Source organism: Entelurus aequoreus, linkage group LG10 (genome assembly GCF_033978785.1).
Source record: "Entelurus aequoreus isolate RoL-2023_Sb linkage group LG10, RoL_Eaeq_v1.1, whole genome shotgun sequence".
In the NCBI taxonomy this organism is placed as follows: domain Eukaryota; kingdom Metazoa; phylum Chordata; class Actinopteri; order Syngnathiformes; family Syngnathidae; genus Entelurus; species Entelurus aequoreus.
Genome location: NC_084740.1, coordinates 48,158,712 through 48,176,534, shown reverse-complemented (window position 1 = coordinate 48,176,534; position 17,823 = coordinate 48,158,712). Strand labels below are relative to the sequence as shown.

The window sequence follows — 17,823 nt, the reverse complement described above, 5'->3', positions numbered from 1 at the left end:
AACCATCCGGATTGTTACAGCAACAAAGTGTAAAAGCCAGCATCTGTGACGGTATGGGGGTGTATTAGTGCCTAAGACATGGGTAACTTACACATCTGTGAAGGCGCCATTAATACTGAAAAGTACATACAGGTTTTGGAGCAACATATGTTGCCATCCAAGCAACGTTACCATTGACGCCCCTGCTTATTTCAGCAAGACAATGCCAAGCCGCGTGTTACATCAACGTGGCTTCATAGTAAAAGAGTGCGGGTACTAGACTGGCCTGCCTGTAGTCCAGACCTGTCTCCCATTGAAAATGTGTGGCACATTATGAAGCCTAAAATAGCACAACGGAGACCCCCGGAGTGTTGAACAACTTAAGCTGTACATCAAGCAAGAATGGGAAAGAATTCCACCTGAGAAGCTTAAAAAATGTGTCTCCTCAGTTCCCAAACGTTTACTGAGTGTTGTTAAAAGGAAGGGCCATGTAACACAGTGGTGAACATGCCCTTTCCCAACTACTTTGGCACGTGTTGCAGCCGGGAAATTCTAAGTAAATTATTATTTGCAAAAAAAAAAAAAAAGTTTATGAGTTTGAACATAAAATATGTTGTCTTTGTAGTGCATTCAACTGAATATGGGTTGAAAAGGATTTGCGAATCATTGTATTCCGTTTATATTTACATCTAATTCAATTTCCCAACTCATATGGAAACGGGGTTTGTATATTTTGCATTCTATTTTAGTTGCTTTAAGTTTACAACCCCCTGGCTCTGTTTTGTACTGTTTCTGTACTTGGTTTGTTTATTATTATTTCTTGATTGTATGTAAATGTTGCATATTATAAACAAAGGTTTATAAAAAAAAAAAAAAGAGGCTATACAGCCTATGATGGCTCGACAACATACGCTGAATATAAATATTTGCTGACAACTTTAGCAAAACAAAAAAAGAAGTTCAATTCTACAGTCATCTTAATTTATACTTATACAAAATGTAGCAACGGAACAGCTGTCGCTTTGGTAACGTTAGCTAACTTAGCTAACCAACGTAAATACAACATAAAGTGGCACTTGAAATTATTCATAAAAAGAAACAACGACGCTTTATTTATGTTGGCAGACATTTAAAATTGAGCGAAACTAGTCATACACTCAAGTTACATCAACTTGTATGAGTTTAGCAAGTTTGGAGAGGTACATACCTCGGCTGTGTCCGGGCGCAGGTGTCCACTGTGTCCTTTGATCACTCGCAGCAATACAGTCCAGTACTAGTTATACTAGTTATAGCTGCTAGGTGGCGGCAAAGATCGCCTTCACTGAGCTTTACCGTAAAGCCTGGTATTGTACGCAGTAGGAAATTCGTGCAAGTATTATTGAGCCCTTAACTCTGTATTTTAGTACTATTTAAAATATTGTGTTCAAAATGCAACTTAAAATAACTTACAATAATGTTTTGTCTATGCGGTGAAACACGTGTGAGGAAATTTCCAAGAACCACTATTGTGGTTATTACAGTAGAGGGCCCTGTTGTCATGAGGATATGGAAAAGAAGGCACAGCTTACTTCAGGAAAGCATTTTGGAGGTTGATGGCTGTTATATCTGTGGAGCTGTAGAGCAGTGGTCCCCAACCACCAGGCCGCGGCCCGGTACCAGTCCGTGGATCGATTGGTACTGGGCTGCGCGAGAAATTAAAAAAAATAAAATAATTAAAAAAAAAAAAAAAAAAAAAAAAAAATATATATATATATATATATATATATATATATATATATATATATATATATATATATATATATATATATATATATATATATATATATATATATATACAGTATATAGATATATTTATTTTTTTATTAAATCAACATAAAAAACACAAGATACACTTACAATAAGTGCACCAACCCAAAAAACCTCCCTCCCCCATTGTTTCTTTCTGTTATTAATATTTCTGGTTCCTACATTATATATTAATATAGATCAATACAGTCTGCAGGGATACAGTCCGTAAGCACACATGATTGTATTTTTTTATGACAAAAAAGAATAAAAAATAAATTATGTAAAAGGAATGTAAAATGAAATGATATGAAATTGTGTGATGTATTATACTGTAAGTGTGTTCATGTTCGAAATAAACTAAAGAAAGAAGAAAGAAAGAAAGAACTAGCACACATATATCTAAATTATTTTTATTTATTTATTTTTTTCACATTTTTTAGTATTATTACTCATCTGTATTTGCTTTTGTTTTCTTTCCTTGATGTTGAAAGTGCCTTGACTTTTGTGTGAATTATAAATGTATGTTTGTTAGGGCTGTGAATCTTTGGGTGTCCCATGATTCGATTCAATATCGATTCTTGGGGTCACAGTTCGATTCAAAATCGATTTTTTTTTCAATTCAACGCGATTCTCGATTCAAAAACGATTTTTTTTCCCGATTCAAAAACGATTCTCTATTCGTTCAATACATAAGATTTCAGCAGGATCTACCCCAGTCTGCTGACATGCAAGCAGAGTAGTAGATTTTTGTAAAAAGCTTTTATAATTGTAAAGGACAATGTTTTATCAACTGATTGCAATAATGTGAATTTGTTTTAACTATTAAATGGACCAAAAATATGACTTATTTTATCTTTGTGAAAATATTAGACACAGTGTGTTGTTAAGCTTATGATATGCGATGCAAGTGTAAGCCACTGTGACACTATTGTTCTTTTTTTAATAAATGTCTAATGATAATGTCAATGAGGGATTTTTAATCACTGCTATGTTGAAATTGTAACTAATATTGATACTGTTGTTGATAATATTCACTTTTGTTTCACTACTTTTGGTTTGTTCTGTGTCGTGTTTGTGTCTCCCCTCAATTGCTCTGTTTATTGCAGTTCTGAGTGTTGCTTGGTTTTGGAATTGGATTGCATTGTTATGGTATTGCTATGTATTGTTTTGTTGGATTGATTAATTAATTTTTTTTTAAAAATAGATTTTTTGAAAAATGAGAATCGATACTGAATAGTACAACGTGAGAATCGCGATTTGAATTCGAATCAATTTTTTTCCAACACCCCTAGTGTGCTAGTTCTAGCTATTACATTTAAAAAAAAAAAAAAAACTTTTTTAAATAAATTAATTAAACAAATAAAAAATAAAAATCGATTTTTTAAAAATGAGAATCGATTCTGAATCGCACAACGTGAGAATCGCGATTCGAATTCGAATCGATTTTTCCCACACCCCTAGCACACCCATCCATCCATCCATCCATTTTCTACCGCTTATTCCCTACGGGGCCGCGGGGGGCGCTGGAGCCCATCTCAGCTACAATCGGGCGGAAGGCGGGGTACACCCTGGACAAGTCGCCAACTCATCGCAGGGCCAACACAGATAGACAGACAACATTCACACTCACAGTCACACACTAGGGCCAATTTAGTGTTGCCAATCAGCCTATCCCCAGGTGCATGTTTTTGGAGGTGGGAGGAAGCCGGAGTACCCGGAGGGAACCCACGCAGTCACGGGGAGAACATGCAAACTCCACACAGAAAGATCCAGAGGCCGGGCTTGAACTCACGACTACTCAGGACTTTCGTATTGTGAGGCAGACGCACTAACCCCTCTTCCACCGTCCCCTAGCACACATATATCTAAATTATTATTGATTTATTTTGTCATTTTTTTTTTAGTATTATTACTCTATCTGTATTTGCTTTTGTTTTCTTTCCTTGATGTTGAAAGTGCCTTGACTTTTGTGTGAATTACAAATGTATGTTTGTTGTTCAATAAAAAATTTAAAAAATTAAAAAAACCGTTTGGGTGTGCAAATAAAGTTATGTTAAAAAAATAAAAGTCGACAGGAAGTGGAAAAAAAAAAAAAACTTCTGGAAAGCATTTCCAGTCGGCATTGTCTCCTAGGGAACACGGACATGAAGGTGTTTTATTCTCCTTTTTGCTCTCCTCGTTCCTTTTTCTCGGTAAGATGCGTCGCCTAATGCCTTCCGGTTCGCCGGCTAAGACAAATATAACGACGCGGGAGCTTAATGTAGGAAAAACAGCTAAGCGGAATTCCTCGAAGTTACCACGCTGTTGCTAAGGATGCCAAATACGCGATTATTGCATGTTTTCTTTCCTAAACAGTATCGATTTACTGGCGAGATCGTTGCCATTTGTGGGGGGGAAATCCTAAAACAGATTTAATGGTAAAGTATGGCCAGTTGACTATTGCAAATTAGGTCCATCCATCCATCCATTTTTTACCGCTTGTCCCTTCATTTAGGCGCAATCGATTCCTAGGGCGGGACTTGTGTAACAGTCTGAGCATGTCGGATATATAACACTCTCTTGCCGACATCATTCCAGGACCTGCAGATATCTTAATACAGGTACAAAATCACGGTTTACCCTGAGACAATACACACCTCATCCTTTCTTTCTGTGTCCTTGGAGGCCATCATTCAGTATGTGGGGATCTTCAGTGAAAGATGCCGAGCTGCAAAGAGCTGCTTCTTGGACTTCCTGCGACCGTGATACATCTCATCCCTGAGGAGACAAAAACAGTATGTTTCTGATCAGAGACGTCACAGGAGTGGCCGATAGCTGCAAGAAGACAGCATTTTTTTTTTTTGGAAGAACACAACACTTTCTATGCTCGCAGGCAATCGCCATTGAGAATTTTTGTGTGTCGGAGTAGTGAAATATGCTGCAGACGGGCAACTACTCACTCGTGCTGCTGATCCAGCTGACACTACTGGCCTTTGACCTCTTCGTCAACTCCTTCAGTGAACTCTTGAGAGGAGCGGCCGTCATCCAGCTTGTGCTCTTCATGTAAGTCCTTTATTTGCTTGTGTGATGAAACCATGTCACCTAGTACAAACCCCATTTCCATATGAGTTGGGAAATTGTGTTAGATTTAAATATAAACGGAATACAATGATTTGCAAATCATTTTCAACCCAAATTCAATTGAATGCACTACAAAGACAAGATATTTTATGTTCAAACTCATAAACTTTATTTTTTTTTTGCAAATAATAATTCACTCATAATTTCATGGCTGCAACACGTGCCAAAGTAGTTGGGAAAGGGCATGTTCACCACTGTGTTGGCCTTTCCTTTTAACAACACTCAGTAAACGTTTGGGAACTGAGGAGACACATTTTTGAAGCTTCTCAGGTGGAATTCTTTCCCATTCTTGCTTGATGTACAGCTTAAGTTGTTCAACAGTCCGGGGGTCTCCGTTGTGGTATTTTAGGCTTCATAATGCGCCACACATTTTCAATGGGAGACAGGTCTGGACTACAGGCAGGCCAGTCTAGTACCCGCGCTCTTTTACTATGAAGCCACGTTGATGTAACACGTGGCTTGGCATTGTCTTGCTGAAATAAGCAGGGGCGTCCATGGTAACGTTGCTTGGATGGCAACATATGTTGCTCCAAAACCTGTATGTACCTTTCAGCATTAATGGCGCCTTCACAGATGTGTAAGTTACCCATGTCTTGGGCACTAATACACCCCCATACATCACAGATGCTGGCTTTTCAACTTTGCGCCTATAACAATCCGGATGGTTCTTTTCCTCTTTGGTCCGGAGGACACGACGTCCACAGTTTCCAAAAACAATTTGAAATGTGGACTCGTCAGACCACAGAACACTTTTCCACTTTGTATCAGTCCATCTTAGATGACCTCAGGCCCAGCGAAGCCGAAGGCGTTTCTGGGTGTTGTTGATAAACGGTTTTCGCCTTGCATAGGAGAGTTTTAACTTGCACTTACAGATGTAGCGACCAGGGGCGCCGCTAGGGATTTTGGGCCCCATGAAAATAATCTTTACGGGGCCCCCTGTATTATAATTTCATCATCATTAGGAGGCTCTCTGGGCCCCCCTCCATCATGGGCCCCTAGAATCCGTCTCCTTTACCCCCCCTTTTCGGCACCCCGGCTAGCGACCAACTGTAGTTACTGACAGTGGGTTTCTGAAGTGTTCCTGAGCCCATGTGGTGATATCCTTTACACATTGATGTCGCTTGTTGATGCAGTAAAGCCTGAGGGATCGAAGGTCACAGGCTTAGCTGCTTACGTGCTGTGATTTCTCCAGATTCTCTGAACCCTTTGATGATATTACAGACCATAGATGGTGAAATCCCTAAATTCCTTGCAATAGCTGGTTGAGAAAGGTTTTTCTTAAACTGTTCAATAATTTGCTCACGCATTTGTTGACAAAGTGGTGACCCTCGCCCCATCCTTGTTTGTGAATGACTGAGCATTTCATGGAATCTACTTTTATACCCAATCATGGCACCCACCTGTTCCCAATTTGCCTGTTCACCTGGGGGATGTTCCAAATAAATTTTTGAAGAGCATTCCTCAACTTTATCAGTATTTATTGCCACCTTTCCCAACTTCTTTGTCACGTGTTGCTGGCATCAAATTCTAAAGTTAATGATTATTTGCAAAAAAAAAAAACTTTATCAGTTTGAACATCAAATATGTTGTCTTTGTAGCATATTCAAATGAATATGGGTTGAAAATGATTTGCAAATCATTGTATTCCGTTTATATTTACATCTAACACAATTTCCCAACTCATATGGAAACGGGGTTTGAAGTTTCAGGAGTACTGTACGTCTAAAATTGACTGTGGCATGGGCAGAACAGTAGGGATGATGTTCAAAACCGATTCTCCCGGTTGTTCGATAGGAAAACAACCGATTCTTTGGACTCAAATCCCTTTTTGAGAACCGCTTCCCGTTATCGAGGCCACTATAGTAAAGAAAAAGAGTTGGTTCTTTATTCGAATCCCTGGGAACGAATCCCAAACGGGCCATGTTATGCCCATTTGATTGTAGACTCTTACTGACACTTTGTGGCGATATGAAAATACTACGCGTCAATAGTTTGGGCACTTCCGGGTTGACGATGTTAGTTCAGTTCATGAGACAATTGAGAAGTACTGAGTAACGGATGAGTAACCTGTTCGTTTAATGATGACGGCAACAAATAATGCACAAAAAATTAGCAAATTCAGAGCCAGGAATACCTGTTAAGCAACTAAAACAATAATATATATTAAATAATAATACATTAACATAAAAAAATTAAGGCAAATTGAGCCACAATAACTTAACAACACCATAGGCTCAGTAGGCAGAGATTACAAAGGAAAATAACAAGTTAGCCTTTACGCAAACCATAAACTGATAGGTGTGGGCTGCACTTGGGAACACACTGTGCACTTCTGATTGGTGTTTCTATGCATGCGTGTGTGTGTGTGTGTGTGTGCGCGTGCGACTGTGCGTGTGTGTGTCTGTCTGTCTATGAGGCTGCAGTGCGTTAATAAATGTCCCCACACGATGTACATTTGACAGTGATTCATAGCAGGGAAGCTAACATCAGCCTACGGTGACAGCCAAAATATCTACTAACGTTACTTACCGCCATGTGCTTCCTCAAATTTGACGTTGAGTTCATGTAAGCTCAAGCTTGTTGTTTGCCGCTGAAACTTTATGTGCAGTTAATCATGTGACCGCCTGGCTCTGTTTGATTGGTGAAACGGAGTCAAACGTCACCAGTGACTGCATTTGATTGGTGAAACGGAGTCAAACGTCACCAGTGACTGTATTTGATTGGTGAAACGCAGGCATGCGATAGATCCTACTTTGAAGGTCTGTCTGACAAACCAAAACAAACAAAGCGTGCATTAACAGATCGATAAAAATCAGTAGCGAGCTGAATGTAGATAAATGGAGCGGAGTAAAAGTAGCGTTTCTTCTCTATAAATATACTCAAGTAAAAGTAAAAGTATGTTGCATTAAAACTACTCTTAGAAGTACAATTTATCCCAAAAGTTACTCAAGTAGATGTAACGGAGTAAATGTAGTACGTTACTACCCACCTCTGGTGACAGCATCATAATGTGGGGATGGTTTACGGCGGCAGGAACTGGCAGACTAGTCAGTATAGAGAGAACAATGAATGCAGAAATGTACAGAGACATTCTGGATAAAAAAACAAAACACTTCCCATCCTATCTGATGGAGCTTGAGAGGTGCTGAAAAGAGGAATGGGTAAAACTGCCAAAGATAGGTGTGCCAAGCTTGCAGCATTGTATTCAAAAACCAAATGTGCATCAACAATGCATTGAACAAATGCTGTGAATACTTGCGCACATCTGATTTTTTAATTTTTTTTAGATTAGATTTACTGTAATGAAAATGTGAAGGTTTTGTTACGTGCTGTGTATCCTCATTAAAAACAACTCTTGTTTGCAGCATCCAGGACATCGCCATCTTGTTCAACGTGATCATCATACTGCTGATGATGTTCAACACCTACGTGTTCCAGGTAGGCCTGATGTCCCTGCTGCTGGAGCGGTTCAGGGCCCTGCTGTTGTTCTCCGCCCTGTACCTGACCCTCAGCATCTGCCTCCACAGCTGGGTGTTGGTATGCCATACAGCATGTGTCCGCAACAATCTCTGAAAAATACAACTGTGCACCACCTTTACCAAAGGGTTTCCTTTTTGATAGAATCTAAGATGGAGAGAATCTAATCGCTTTGTTTGGACAGACGGCCTCCAAGCTCTCTTTGTGTTCCAGAGGACAGGTGATTAATTTGTCAAAAACATTTTTAGTTCATGCTCAAATACTTTCTCTGTTTAACAAGTGTATTTTTGCTTACAGTGGCAGTTTTGTATTACTACTTCTACAAACGCACAGCAGAGTACATGGGAGACCCGAGGCTCTATATGGATTCTCTTTGGCTGCGTGATGCCTTTGCCAAAGCTCGTCAGTAGAATGTATTTTCATTAACTACTAAGGAACAAATGCCTTCAGGTGGTAGGTGAGCATTGATGTAGCAGATTGCTCTACATTCAAAGCCTTTTTACATTTCAGTTGCTTCAGTTCATTCATAAACTAATCAACCTAATAAAAGATACTTCAAGTGGTCAAAACCACGGAGAATCAGGGCTTTAGCTCTTTAGGGAATGCTCCCGTTGTTTTTACATTAATGGCAGGACACTAGGGGTGTAACGGTACGTACCTCGGTCACAGTTCGGTTCATTTTCGGTACAGTGAGAAAACAACAAAATATAAATTTTTTGGTTATTTTTTTTACCAAATTTGCAAAATCTTCCACCAAAAATATTTTTCTTAGTGGAATATTTGATGTGAAGTAATCAGAACCTTGGATAGGTCAACAATTCATAATTATTTCCAGTCTGTGGAATGCTCTCCCTGACCACCCGAGGGCACCACAGACTGTGGATGCTTTTTAAAAAGGCTTAAAAACCCTTCTTTTTAAAAATGCCTTTTTATAGATATGCATGCTAGTTCTAGCTATTAGGCTGTTCTAGTTTTTATTTTTTTATTATTATCTTTTTATTATTATTATTTTTTTTCAATACACTGTAGCACTTTGAGGTTGTTTGCTCAATGTAAAGTTCTTTTTACAAATAAAATCTATTATTATTATAATAACATTGATTTTGATTGAATATTATGTTTTGAGCAATGACAGTTTGAAAGAAAAAAAAACAGCTTTGTTTTATTAGTCAACATTGCAACTTTTTCTAAATTACATTTAACTTTTAAGCTTTTTTATTTCACTTATGTTATGTTTTTGTTTATTTTAATAGTATTTTTAGAATGTGCCGTGGGCCTTTAAAACATTAGCTGTTGGCCGCAAATGGCCTCCGGGGCACACTTTTGACACCCCTGCTATAGATAATAAAAAATTAAATCTGATAAATCTATGGATAAAAAGCAGAGCCTGGCGATGCATGCACATTTATCATAACTCTTTTGCTCTCTCTGTCTCTGCCCCTACCTCACCAATGCTGCTGCGCCCACAATTAGTTTTGTTTTTAACCCCTTCTTAACCCTGAACGTACATTGAAAATACACGCAACCTTAACTCAAAATGCCGGACATTTGAGGCATTTAAGCTCCGCAAAAGAGGACATGTCCGGTGAAAAGAGGACGTATGGTCAGTCTATCGTAGCCCGGTCGTTGCTAGCATGCCGTGTGTTGTGCCTCGGTGTGCATTGTTTACACAACTTGCGTTACTCTACTTAACATGTCCGTGTGGAAACTCGTTCGGTACACCTCCGAACCGAACCCCCCGTACCGAAACGGTTCAATACAAATACACGTACCGTTACACCCCTACAGGACACTACAGTACACTACTTGTTTACTACTGGCAAGAGGGCAGATGCTTGAAAGCTTTCCACTGACAGGCAAACTAAACCTGGGATATTATGTTAATCAGGATTGAGCTGGGTAATCTATGTGGCCTTTGTGGTACTCTCCAAGACAGGGGTGTCCACACATTTTCTACTGAGGGCCGCGCACTGAAAAATCAAAAGGTTGTCAGAGGAAATCTTGAATTTGTATATTTTCAAAACCAGTACTACAATAGATTTCTTTAAAAGAAAAAAAGTCTGCCCTGCATGTCAGCTCTATTAGGGTCAACATTTTTGTCCCCCTTTTAAATTACACCGGTTTGCTTTTTTATTCCACTTTTTATATACTTACACACATTATATATATATATGTATATTATATATAAAGCATACTCTTTGAATATGCTTTATGTATAATACAGCATGTTTGTCACGCTTATGAAGAACCCTGTTATGTCCTTAATCCTTATGTAATGCTTATACAGTATGAGCTGTTTACATGACACCAATGATGACTACAATGTAAGTCCATGATCCTGTCAGTGAGAATTGTTAGTTCATGTTGTTTTATTTGTATTATTAAACAAACTTTTTCTAATCCTGTTGTAATCCATCACTAGGCTACTCTGTATTATCCCGCAGACAAGGTGAAACAGACGTTCTATTTTTAACGCAATGATTAATCAGGGGATTGGAGGTTTTAGGAGCCACACCATAAATAGCTGTCTCAGTGTTAGAAATAGCCTTCCTCGTTGCAGGTTAGGTTGCTGTGCACTTCCATGTCTAGTTCTTGAAACTGGAACATAATTTAATTACAAACCCTGTTTCCATATGAGTTGGGAAATTGTGTTAGATGTAACTATAAACATAATACAATGATTTGCAAATCATTTTCAACCCATATTCAGTTGAATATGCTACAAAAACAACATATTTGATGTTCAAACAGATAAACATTTTTTTTTGTTGCAAATAATCATTAACTTCAGAATTTGATGCCAGCAACGCGTGACAAATAAGTTGGGAAAGGTGGCAATAAATACTGATAAAGTTGAGGAATGCTCATCAAACACTTATTTGGAACATCCCACAGGTGAACAGGCTAATTGGGAACAGGTGGGTGCCGTGATTGGGTATAAAAGTAGATTCCATGAAATGCTCAGTCATTCACAAACAAGGATGGGGTGAGGGTCACCACTTTGTCAACAAATGCGCGAGCAAATTGTTGAACAGTTTAAGAAAAACCTTTCTCAACCAGCTATTGCAAGGAATTTAGGGATTTCCCCATCTATGGTCCGTGATCTCATCAAAGGGTTCAGAGAATCTGGAGAAATCACTGCACGTAAGCAGCTAAGCCCGTGACCTTCGATCCCTCAGGCTGTACTGCATCAACAAGCGACATCAGTGTGTAAAGGATATCACCACATGGGCTCAGGAACACTTCAGAAACCCACTGTCAGTAACTACAGTTGGTCGCTACATCTCTAAGTGCAAGTTAAAACTCTCCTATGCAAGGCGAAAACCGTTTATCAACAACACCCATAAACGCCGTCGGCTTCTCTGGGCCAGAGATCACCTAAGATGGACTGATACAAAGTGGAAAAGTGTTCTGTGGTCTGATGAGTCCACATTTCAAATTGTTTTTGGAAACTGTGGACGTCGTGTCCTCCGGACCAAAGAGGAAAAGAACCATCCGGATTGTTCTAGGCGCAAAGTTGAAAAGCCAGCATGTGTGATGGTATGGGGGTGTATTAGTGCCCAAAACATGGGTAACTTACACATCTGTGAAGGCGCCATTAATGCTGAAAGGTACATACAGGTTTTGGAACAAAATTTGTTGCCATCCAAGCCACGGTACCATGGACGCCCCTGCTTATTTCAGCAAGACAATGCCAAGCCACGTGTTACATCAACGTGGCTTCATAGTAAAAGAGTGCGGGTACTAGACTGGCCTGCCTGTAGTCCAGACCTGTCTCCCATTGAAAATGTGTGGCGCATTATGAAGCCTAAAATAGCACAACGGAGACCCCCGGACTGTTGAACAACTTAAGCTGTACATCAAGCAAGAATGGGAAAGAATTCCACCTGAAAAGCTTCAAAAATGTGTCTCCTCAATTCCCAAACGTTTACTGAGTGTTGTTAAAAGGAAAGGCCATGTAACACAGTGGTGAACATGCCCTTTCCCAACTACTTTGGCACGTGTTGCAGCCATGAAATTCTGAGTTAATTATTTGCAAAAAAAAAATAAAGTTTATGAGTTTGAACATCAAATATGTTGTCTTTGTAGTGCATTCAATTGAATATGGGTTGAAAAAGATTTGCAAATCATTGTATTCCTTTCATATCTACATCTAACACAATTTCCCAACTCATGGAAACGGGGTTTGTAGATGTATGCGAGTGTTGCATCTAACGTCTTAAACAAATGAAAAGTATTGAAGTTGTACAAACCCCTCTTTTATTGTGAAAACAATCCAAAATATTATCAGTACACCCAATCAAATGCAAAAGCCAGGTGTGTGTGTGTACGTGTGTGTTTTGTCCTGTTGGAATGTGTCATCTTCAAAGTCAGCGACCCTGAAATGACAACATAGGCAAATTAGCTGCACCGAAACATGAAAATAATACATTCCAAATTGTTTTTTGTCGCTCTATAACGCACCTTCATACATAGATGCCAACCCAAAGGAGGAGGAAGAGCACACCAAAGCCCATAAAAAGTGACGCCACCAGGGAGATGAGCAACTCCTTGTAGACGTCTCTGGTGTATTTCGTTGACGTCACCTCATAGCTGATGAAGCTGAAGTCAAGGCTGATCCCGCTTAAAAACCAGTGATGGGCAAGCGACTTGGAAAAGGTAGTTAGCTGAGCTACAAGTTACTCTCAATTAATTGTAGCTAAGCTACAGGGGAAGCTGTACCTAGAGAATTTAACGGCATTTATAGCATGTATAATATCAATGTTAATGTAACAGAGTACAAATGGACCCAATAAGGGTCTATTACTATTAACTCTTGTCATTTAGCTTAGGACACCCTACAACTACCTCTAGGGGTCCCTGCACCCAACTGTATGTATTTTGTTTGCCTTTTCTTTGGCCCACCCCTTTAATGTTATTAATTTTCTCTACCTACAGTAAAAAAAAACATCTACCGTATTTTCCGCACTATAAGGCGCACCTAAAAACCTCCAATTTTGTCAAAAGCTGACAGTGCGCCTTATAATCCCGTGCGCCTTATATATGGACCAATATTGAGCCACAACAAACTTCATTTTCATAAAGTTTAGGTCTCGCAACTACGGTAAACAGCCGCCATCTTTTTTAAGCAGCTGCCCCCGTAGAAGAAGAAGAAGCGCGCGGTGCATGCTGGGATATGACGTTTCATTTCCATTTGTGTGTTTATGTAAAGACCCCAAAATGGCTCCTATTAAGTGTGTCGTCTGTCTAATTATAAATAATGCAGACGAGGCGCGTTGGCTGAGTTCTTAACGTTTACTCACAGCGTGCTCATAACCACATTCTAACATGGCGACAAACAACGCTTCTCAGGGCTACCGCGCATGCTCGTCACTCCCGTTGCATGCTGGGTAGTGTAGTTGTTATATCCGCTAGCTCATAACATCACATTAAGAGACACGCTTACGCGCTTAATTCACTACTCGCCGTCATTCCGGGTGGATTGACAAAAGAACTCCAGCCGCTAGATATTGGTGTCAACAGGGCATTCGAAGCTAGACTGCTAACTGCGTGGGAACAGTGGATGACAGAAGGCGAACACACGTTCACCAAGACGGAGACAGCGTTGGACGACATACGCCACTATCTGCCAGTGGATCGTAAATGCCTGGGCTGATATATCAGTCTCAACTGTGGTCCGAGCTTTCAGGAAGGCAGGAATTGTCACTGAACTGCTAGACAACAGCAGCGACACTGACTTAATGACGACTTCGACGAGACGGAGCCGGGCATGTTGGATGCCGTATTCGCTCAGCTGTTTAATTCGGACACTGAAGAAGAAGAATTCGGGGAATTTGTGGATGAGGAATAAGTTCATAAAGTGAGCTTTACATGTTTATTTTGTGTGTTGTGTTGTGTGACATTAACGTTTGAGCAAGGTTGAGTTATTGATACCGTATTTCCTTGAATTGGCGCTGGGAATATGGTATTCGCATGCCTCGAACTACAGCCGGGTCAAACTCGTTTCGCAAAATAATTAGCGCATGCTTGGCACTTCCGCCGGGTCAAATATGAGTCATTAAATGACTCCCGCCTCCTGGTGGTAGAGGGCGCAAGTGATCCTTCTTGCGACTGCTGGTACTGCAGAAGAGTGCTGCATAAGAAGACAACAGGCAGCAAGAGTGCGCAGCCATTGTTTGCTTGGACTTTTACCATGGAGGATTACATATCTAAAATAAAACAGTTTTCTAAACTTGACTTTCAATCGAAGCAGGAGGTAATACTTAAAAGGAAGATCTCCATTGAGACAGAGAGACTTTTAAAACTGAAAAAAGATAAGGAAGACTTCTATATCGATGCTTTTCTTCAAAAGGAGCTGGCATGGACTCATTTATACCTAAATGTAAGACAATAATAACGTTTTTTTTTTATTAAATGCGCTTTTCATGATAAGGTAAGCGCCGGAGTGAGAAGAGGTTTTAAAATAATTAGTGCCCCTGCGGCTATTCAAGGAAATACGGTATATTGTTATTGCTCTGCACTATTTCGAGTGTTACTATATTGTGATTGCACTAACGTTTGATTTACCGTAACAGTATCACTGTTTTTTACCTGTTTATTGAATCAGGGAAAAGTTCCCCTCCACTATGTGATATAAATATTGCACTACATGTAATACCTTGCTGTTGTTAAAAGATAAACAAAACACCACGTCACTGACTTTACCTCGGGGAAAATAATAAAACAGCTGTTTATTCATTTTGGGAGTGAACAGAGTTGTCAGAACGCTGGTTTGTAATCTATTAATAAAGTTTGACTGACCTATCTGACTGTTTTGTTGACATTCCCTTTAGCGCAGCTCCATCTAATGGATGCATAGGTGCGCCTTATAATCTGGTGCGCCTTACATATGAACAAAGTTTTGAAATATGCCACTCATTGAAGGTGCGCCTTATAATCCGGTGGGCCTTATAGTGCGGAAAATACGGTACACCCCCGCTACCACCAACCCCCCCCTCCAAATTCGAAAGTCTCAAGGTTGGCAAGTATGGTGTATAGTGACAATAAAAGGCATTCTATTCTATTCCAGACTCTAGAACAACTTGCACCAGTCCCTCCGTGATCTGGACTGTGTTGAAACGTTTAAGAAACGTCTGAACACTTATCTTTTCAGTAAAGCTTTTAGTTAAAGGCCTACTGAAACCCACTACTACCGACCACGCAGTCTGATAGTTTATATATCAATGATGAAATCTTAACATTGCAACACATGCCAATATGGCCGGGTTAACTTGTAAAGTGCAATTTTAAATTTCCCGCTAAACTTCCGGTTGAAAACGTCTATGTATGATGACGTATGCGCGTGACGTTAACGGTTGATACGGAAGTATTCGGACCCATTGAATCCAATACAAAAAAGCTCTGTTTTCATTTCATAATTCCACAGTATTCTGGACATCTGTGTTGGTGAATCTTTTGCAATTTGTTTAATGAACAATGGAGACTGCAAAGAAAAAAGTTGTAGGTGGGATCGGTGTATTAGCAGCGGACTACAGCAACACAACCAGGAAGACATGATGGATAGCAGACACGTTAGCCGCGGAACTCACCTTAACTTCCTCCGTCTCGCCGACCGCATCTGTGATCGGGTGAAGTCCTTCGTCGCACCGTCGATCGCTGGAACGCAGGTGAGCCCGGGTGTTGATGAGCAGATGAGGGCTGGCTGGCGTAGGTGGAGCGCTAATGTTTTATCATAGCTCTGTGAGGTCCGGTTGCTAAGTTAGCTTCAGCGTCGTTAGCAACAGCATTGTTAAGCTTTGCCAGGCTGATAATTATTAACCGTGTAGTTACATGTACATGGTTTAATAGTATTGTTGATCTTCTGTCTATCCTTCCAGTCAGGGATTTATTTATTTAGTTTCTATCTGCATTTGAGCCAGATGCTATCACGTTAGCTCAGGAGCTAAAGAGCTTCGCCGATGTACTGTCGTGGAGATAAAAGTCACTGTGAATGTCCAATTTCGCGTTCTCGACTCTCATTTTCAAGAGGATATAGTATCCGAGGTAATTTAAAATACAAATCCGTGAGCCACAATAGAAAAAGGAGAGAGTGTGGAATCCAATGAGCCAGCTTGTACCTAAGTTACGGTCAGAGCGAAAAAAGATATGTTTGCACTGCATTCTAGTCCGTCACTCTAACGTTCCTCATCCACGAATCTTTCATCCTCGCTCAAATTAATGGGGTAATCGTCGCTTTCTCGGTCCGAATCGCTCTGGCTGCGTTGAAAACAATAGGAAAATATGAGGAAGCGAACAACCGACTACGTCACGCTACTTCCGGTAGGGGCAAGGCTTTTTTTTTATCAGAGACCAAAAGTTGCGAACTTTATCGTCGTTGTTCTATACTAAATCCTTTCAGCAAAAATATGGCAATATCGCGAAATGATCAAGTATGACACATAGAATGGATCTGCTATCCCCGTTTAAATAAAAAAAAATCATTTCAGTAGGCCTTTAATGCACCTTTTAACTATAATTTTTTTCCACTTTGTATCCTTTTTAAGATGTTGCCCCTGTTGTTTTAAATTTAATTGTTGTTTTACGTCACCTATGACTGTTTTGTACAGCGCTTTGTGATTTTATCTGTGAAAGGAGTTTTACAAATAACATTTATTTACCCACTTACTTGACAGTTATGGCTTTCAGAATTTATCAATATTTACAAAGAAATATACGTCGTACTGCATGATCCTTTTTTAAAAAATTATCTCACACCACGAATAGTTGATTTAGTGTGAAGGATACACGAAGAACCAGGCGGTGAAGAACATGCCGATGGCCAGCAGGACCACTGTGAGGTGGGGGAACACAGCCGGGTTCACCGGGCTGGTGTATCGCGTCATCGCCTCAAGTTCCTGCAGAAAACAACAGCACATACTAGAATATTCCACTATCATATTGGAACACACACTGTATGCATTCTGTACTAATTGACCATTTTGTGTTTACTCCTTGTTGAGTTGTACTCATTTGACATGCTAACGTCACTCCACTAGCTAGCACCTGTTTTTTGTTTTTTTTAACCAAACGACAGATAATACAGCAACTGTGTGGTTTGCTGGTGTACATTGGCGTTAAATTAAGCAATTAAAACACAATTTAGAATATTATTAAAGCAGAAAACTTACCATTTTGAGGAGCTGCTGCTTCTCTGGTCGAAGATAGTAAGGCCACGTACGACTGTCGTTTCCGGGTTTGTGTGACGTAGGGGTTGTAAACTATACCCTCGGTGAAGTCTTTCAGTTTTCTTAAATCCTGCTTGAGTCAACATCTCGTTTTCACCAACAACATATGTTTAAAAAGATAATTAAAAATTTTCACTACCAACAATTGTATTATATACTGGAGCTATGTTGGCTAACGTGTAAAAGCAAGTGCCTTTAAGGCTCGCTGCAGGGCAAAACCCATGTGTTCATGTCA

General features: G+C 39.8%; 3 protein-coding genes across 7 annotated transcripts in view; 1 reads left to right on the top strand and 2 right to left on the bottom strand.

Annotated features, from left to right (window-relative positions):
• cracr2b (calcium release activated channel regulator 2B) overlaps positions 1-4,521 on the bottom strand; it is a 29,111-nt gene extending 24,590 nt beyond the window's left edge. Inside the window, exon 1 of one of the 4 annotated variants that reach the window (XM_062061070.1) lies at positions 4,404-4,521. In XM_062061070.1, the coding sequence (XP_061917054.1) occupies positions 4,404-4,408 (5 nt within the window). In that variant the 5' untranslated portion in view covers positions 4,409-4,521. Of the gene's footprint in view, positions 1-1,186; positions 1,298-4,403 lie in introns of those variants that run through there. The other 3 variants (XM_062061071.1, XM_062061072.1, XM_062061073.1) reach the window with 3 other exon arrangements.
• Positions 3,860-10,764, top strand: tmem138 (transmembrane protein 138). Of its 2 annotated transcripts, XM_062061078.1 has the most exons (8): positions 3,864-3,959; positions 4,123-4,184; positions 4,262-4,367; positions 4,432-4,541; positions 4,640-4,809; positions 8,253-8,424; positions 8,509-8,584; positions 8,662-10,764. In XM_062061078.1, exons 5-8 carry the CDS (start codon positions 4,682-4,684, stop codon positions 8,772-8,774), a joined length of 489 nt encoding a protein of 162 aa, XP_061917062.1. In that variant the 5' UTR covers positions 3,864-3,959; positions 4,123-4,184; positions 4,262-4,367; positions 4,432-4,541; positions 4,640-4,681; the 3' UTR covers positions 8,775-10,764. The 2 variants fall into 2 exon arrangements, with proteins under 2 accessions (XP_061917063.1, XP_061917062.1); XM_062061079.1 differs by having other exon boundaries at positions 3,860-4,184; positions 4,676-4,809.
• Positions 10,765-12,601: 1,837 nt separating this feature from the next.
• Positions 12,602-17,823, bottom strand: tmem258 (transmembrane protein 258). The gene is made up of 4 exons (XM_062061068.1): positions 17,532-17,823; positions 17,149-17,258; positions 12,829-12,957; positions 12,602-12,743 (listed from the first exon to the last, which is right to left on the bottom strand). The coding sequence occupies exons 1-3, from the start codon at positions 17,532-17,534 to the stop codon at positions 12,831-12,833; spliced, it is 240 nt and encodes a 79-aa protein (XP_061917052.1). The 5' UTR covers positions 17,535-17,823; the 3' UTR covers positions 12,602-12,743; positions 12,829-12,830.

Coding starts and splice junctions, on each gene's coding strand:
- tmem138 (XM_062061079.1), top strand. CDS start 4,682: ATGCTGCAGACGGGCAACTACTCACTCGTGCTGCTGATCCAGCTGACA. Junction 4,810..8,252: donor ATCCAGCTTGTGCTCTTCAT/GTAAGTCCTTTA, acceptor TCTTGTTTGCAG/CATCCAGGACATCGCCATCT. Junction 8,585..8,661: donor CTTTGTGTTCCAGAGGACAG/GTGATTAATTTG, acceptor TTTTGCTTACAG/TGGCAGTTTTGTATTACTAC.
- tmem258 (XM_062061068.1), bottom strand. Junction 12,958..17,148: donor TTCACCGCCTGGTTCTTCGT/GTATCCTTCACA, acceptor CAGCTTCATCAG/CTATGAGGTGACGTCAACGA.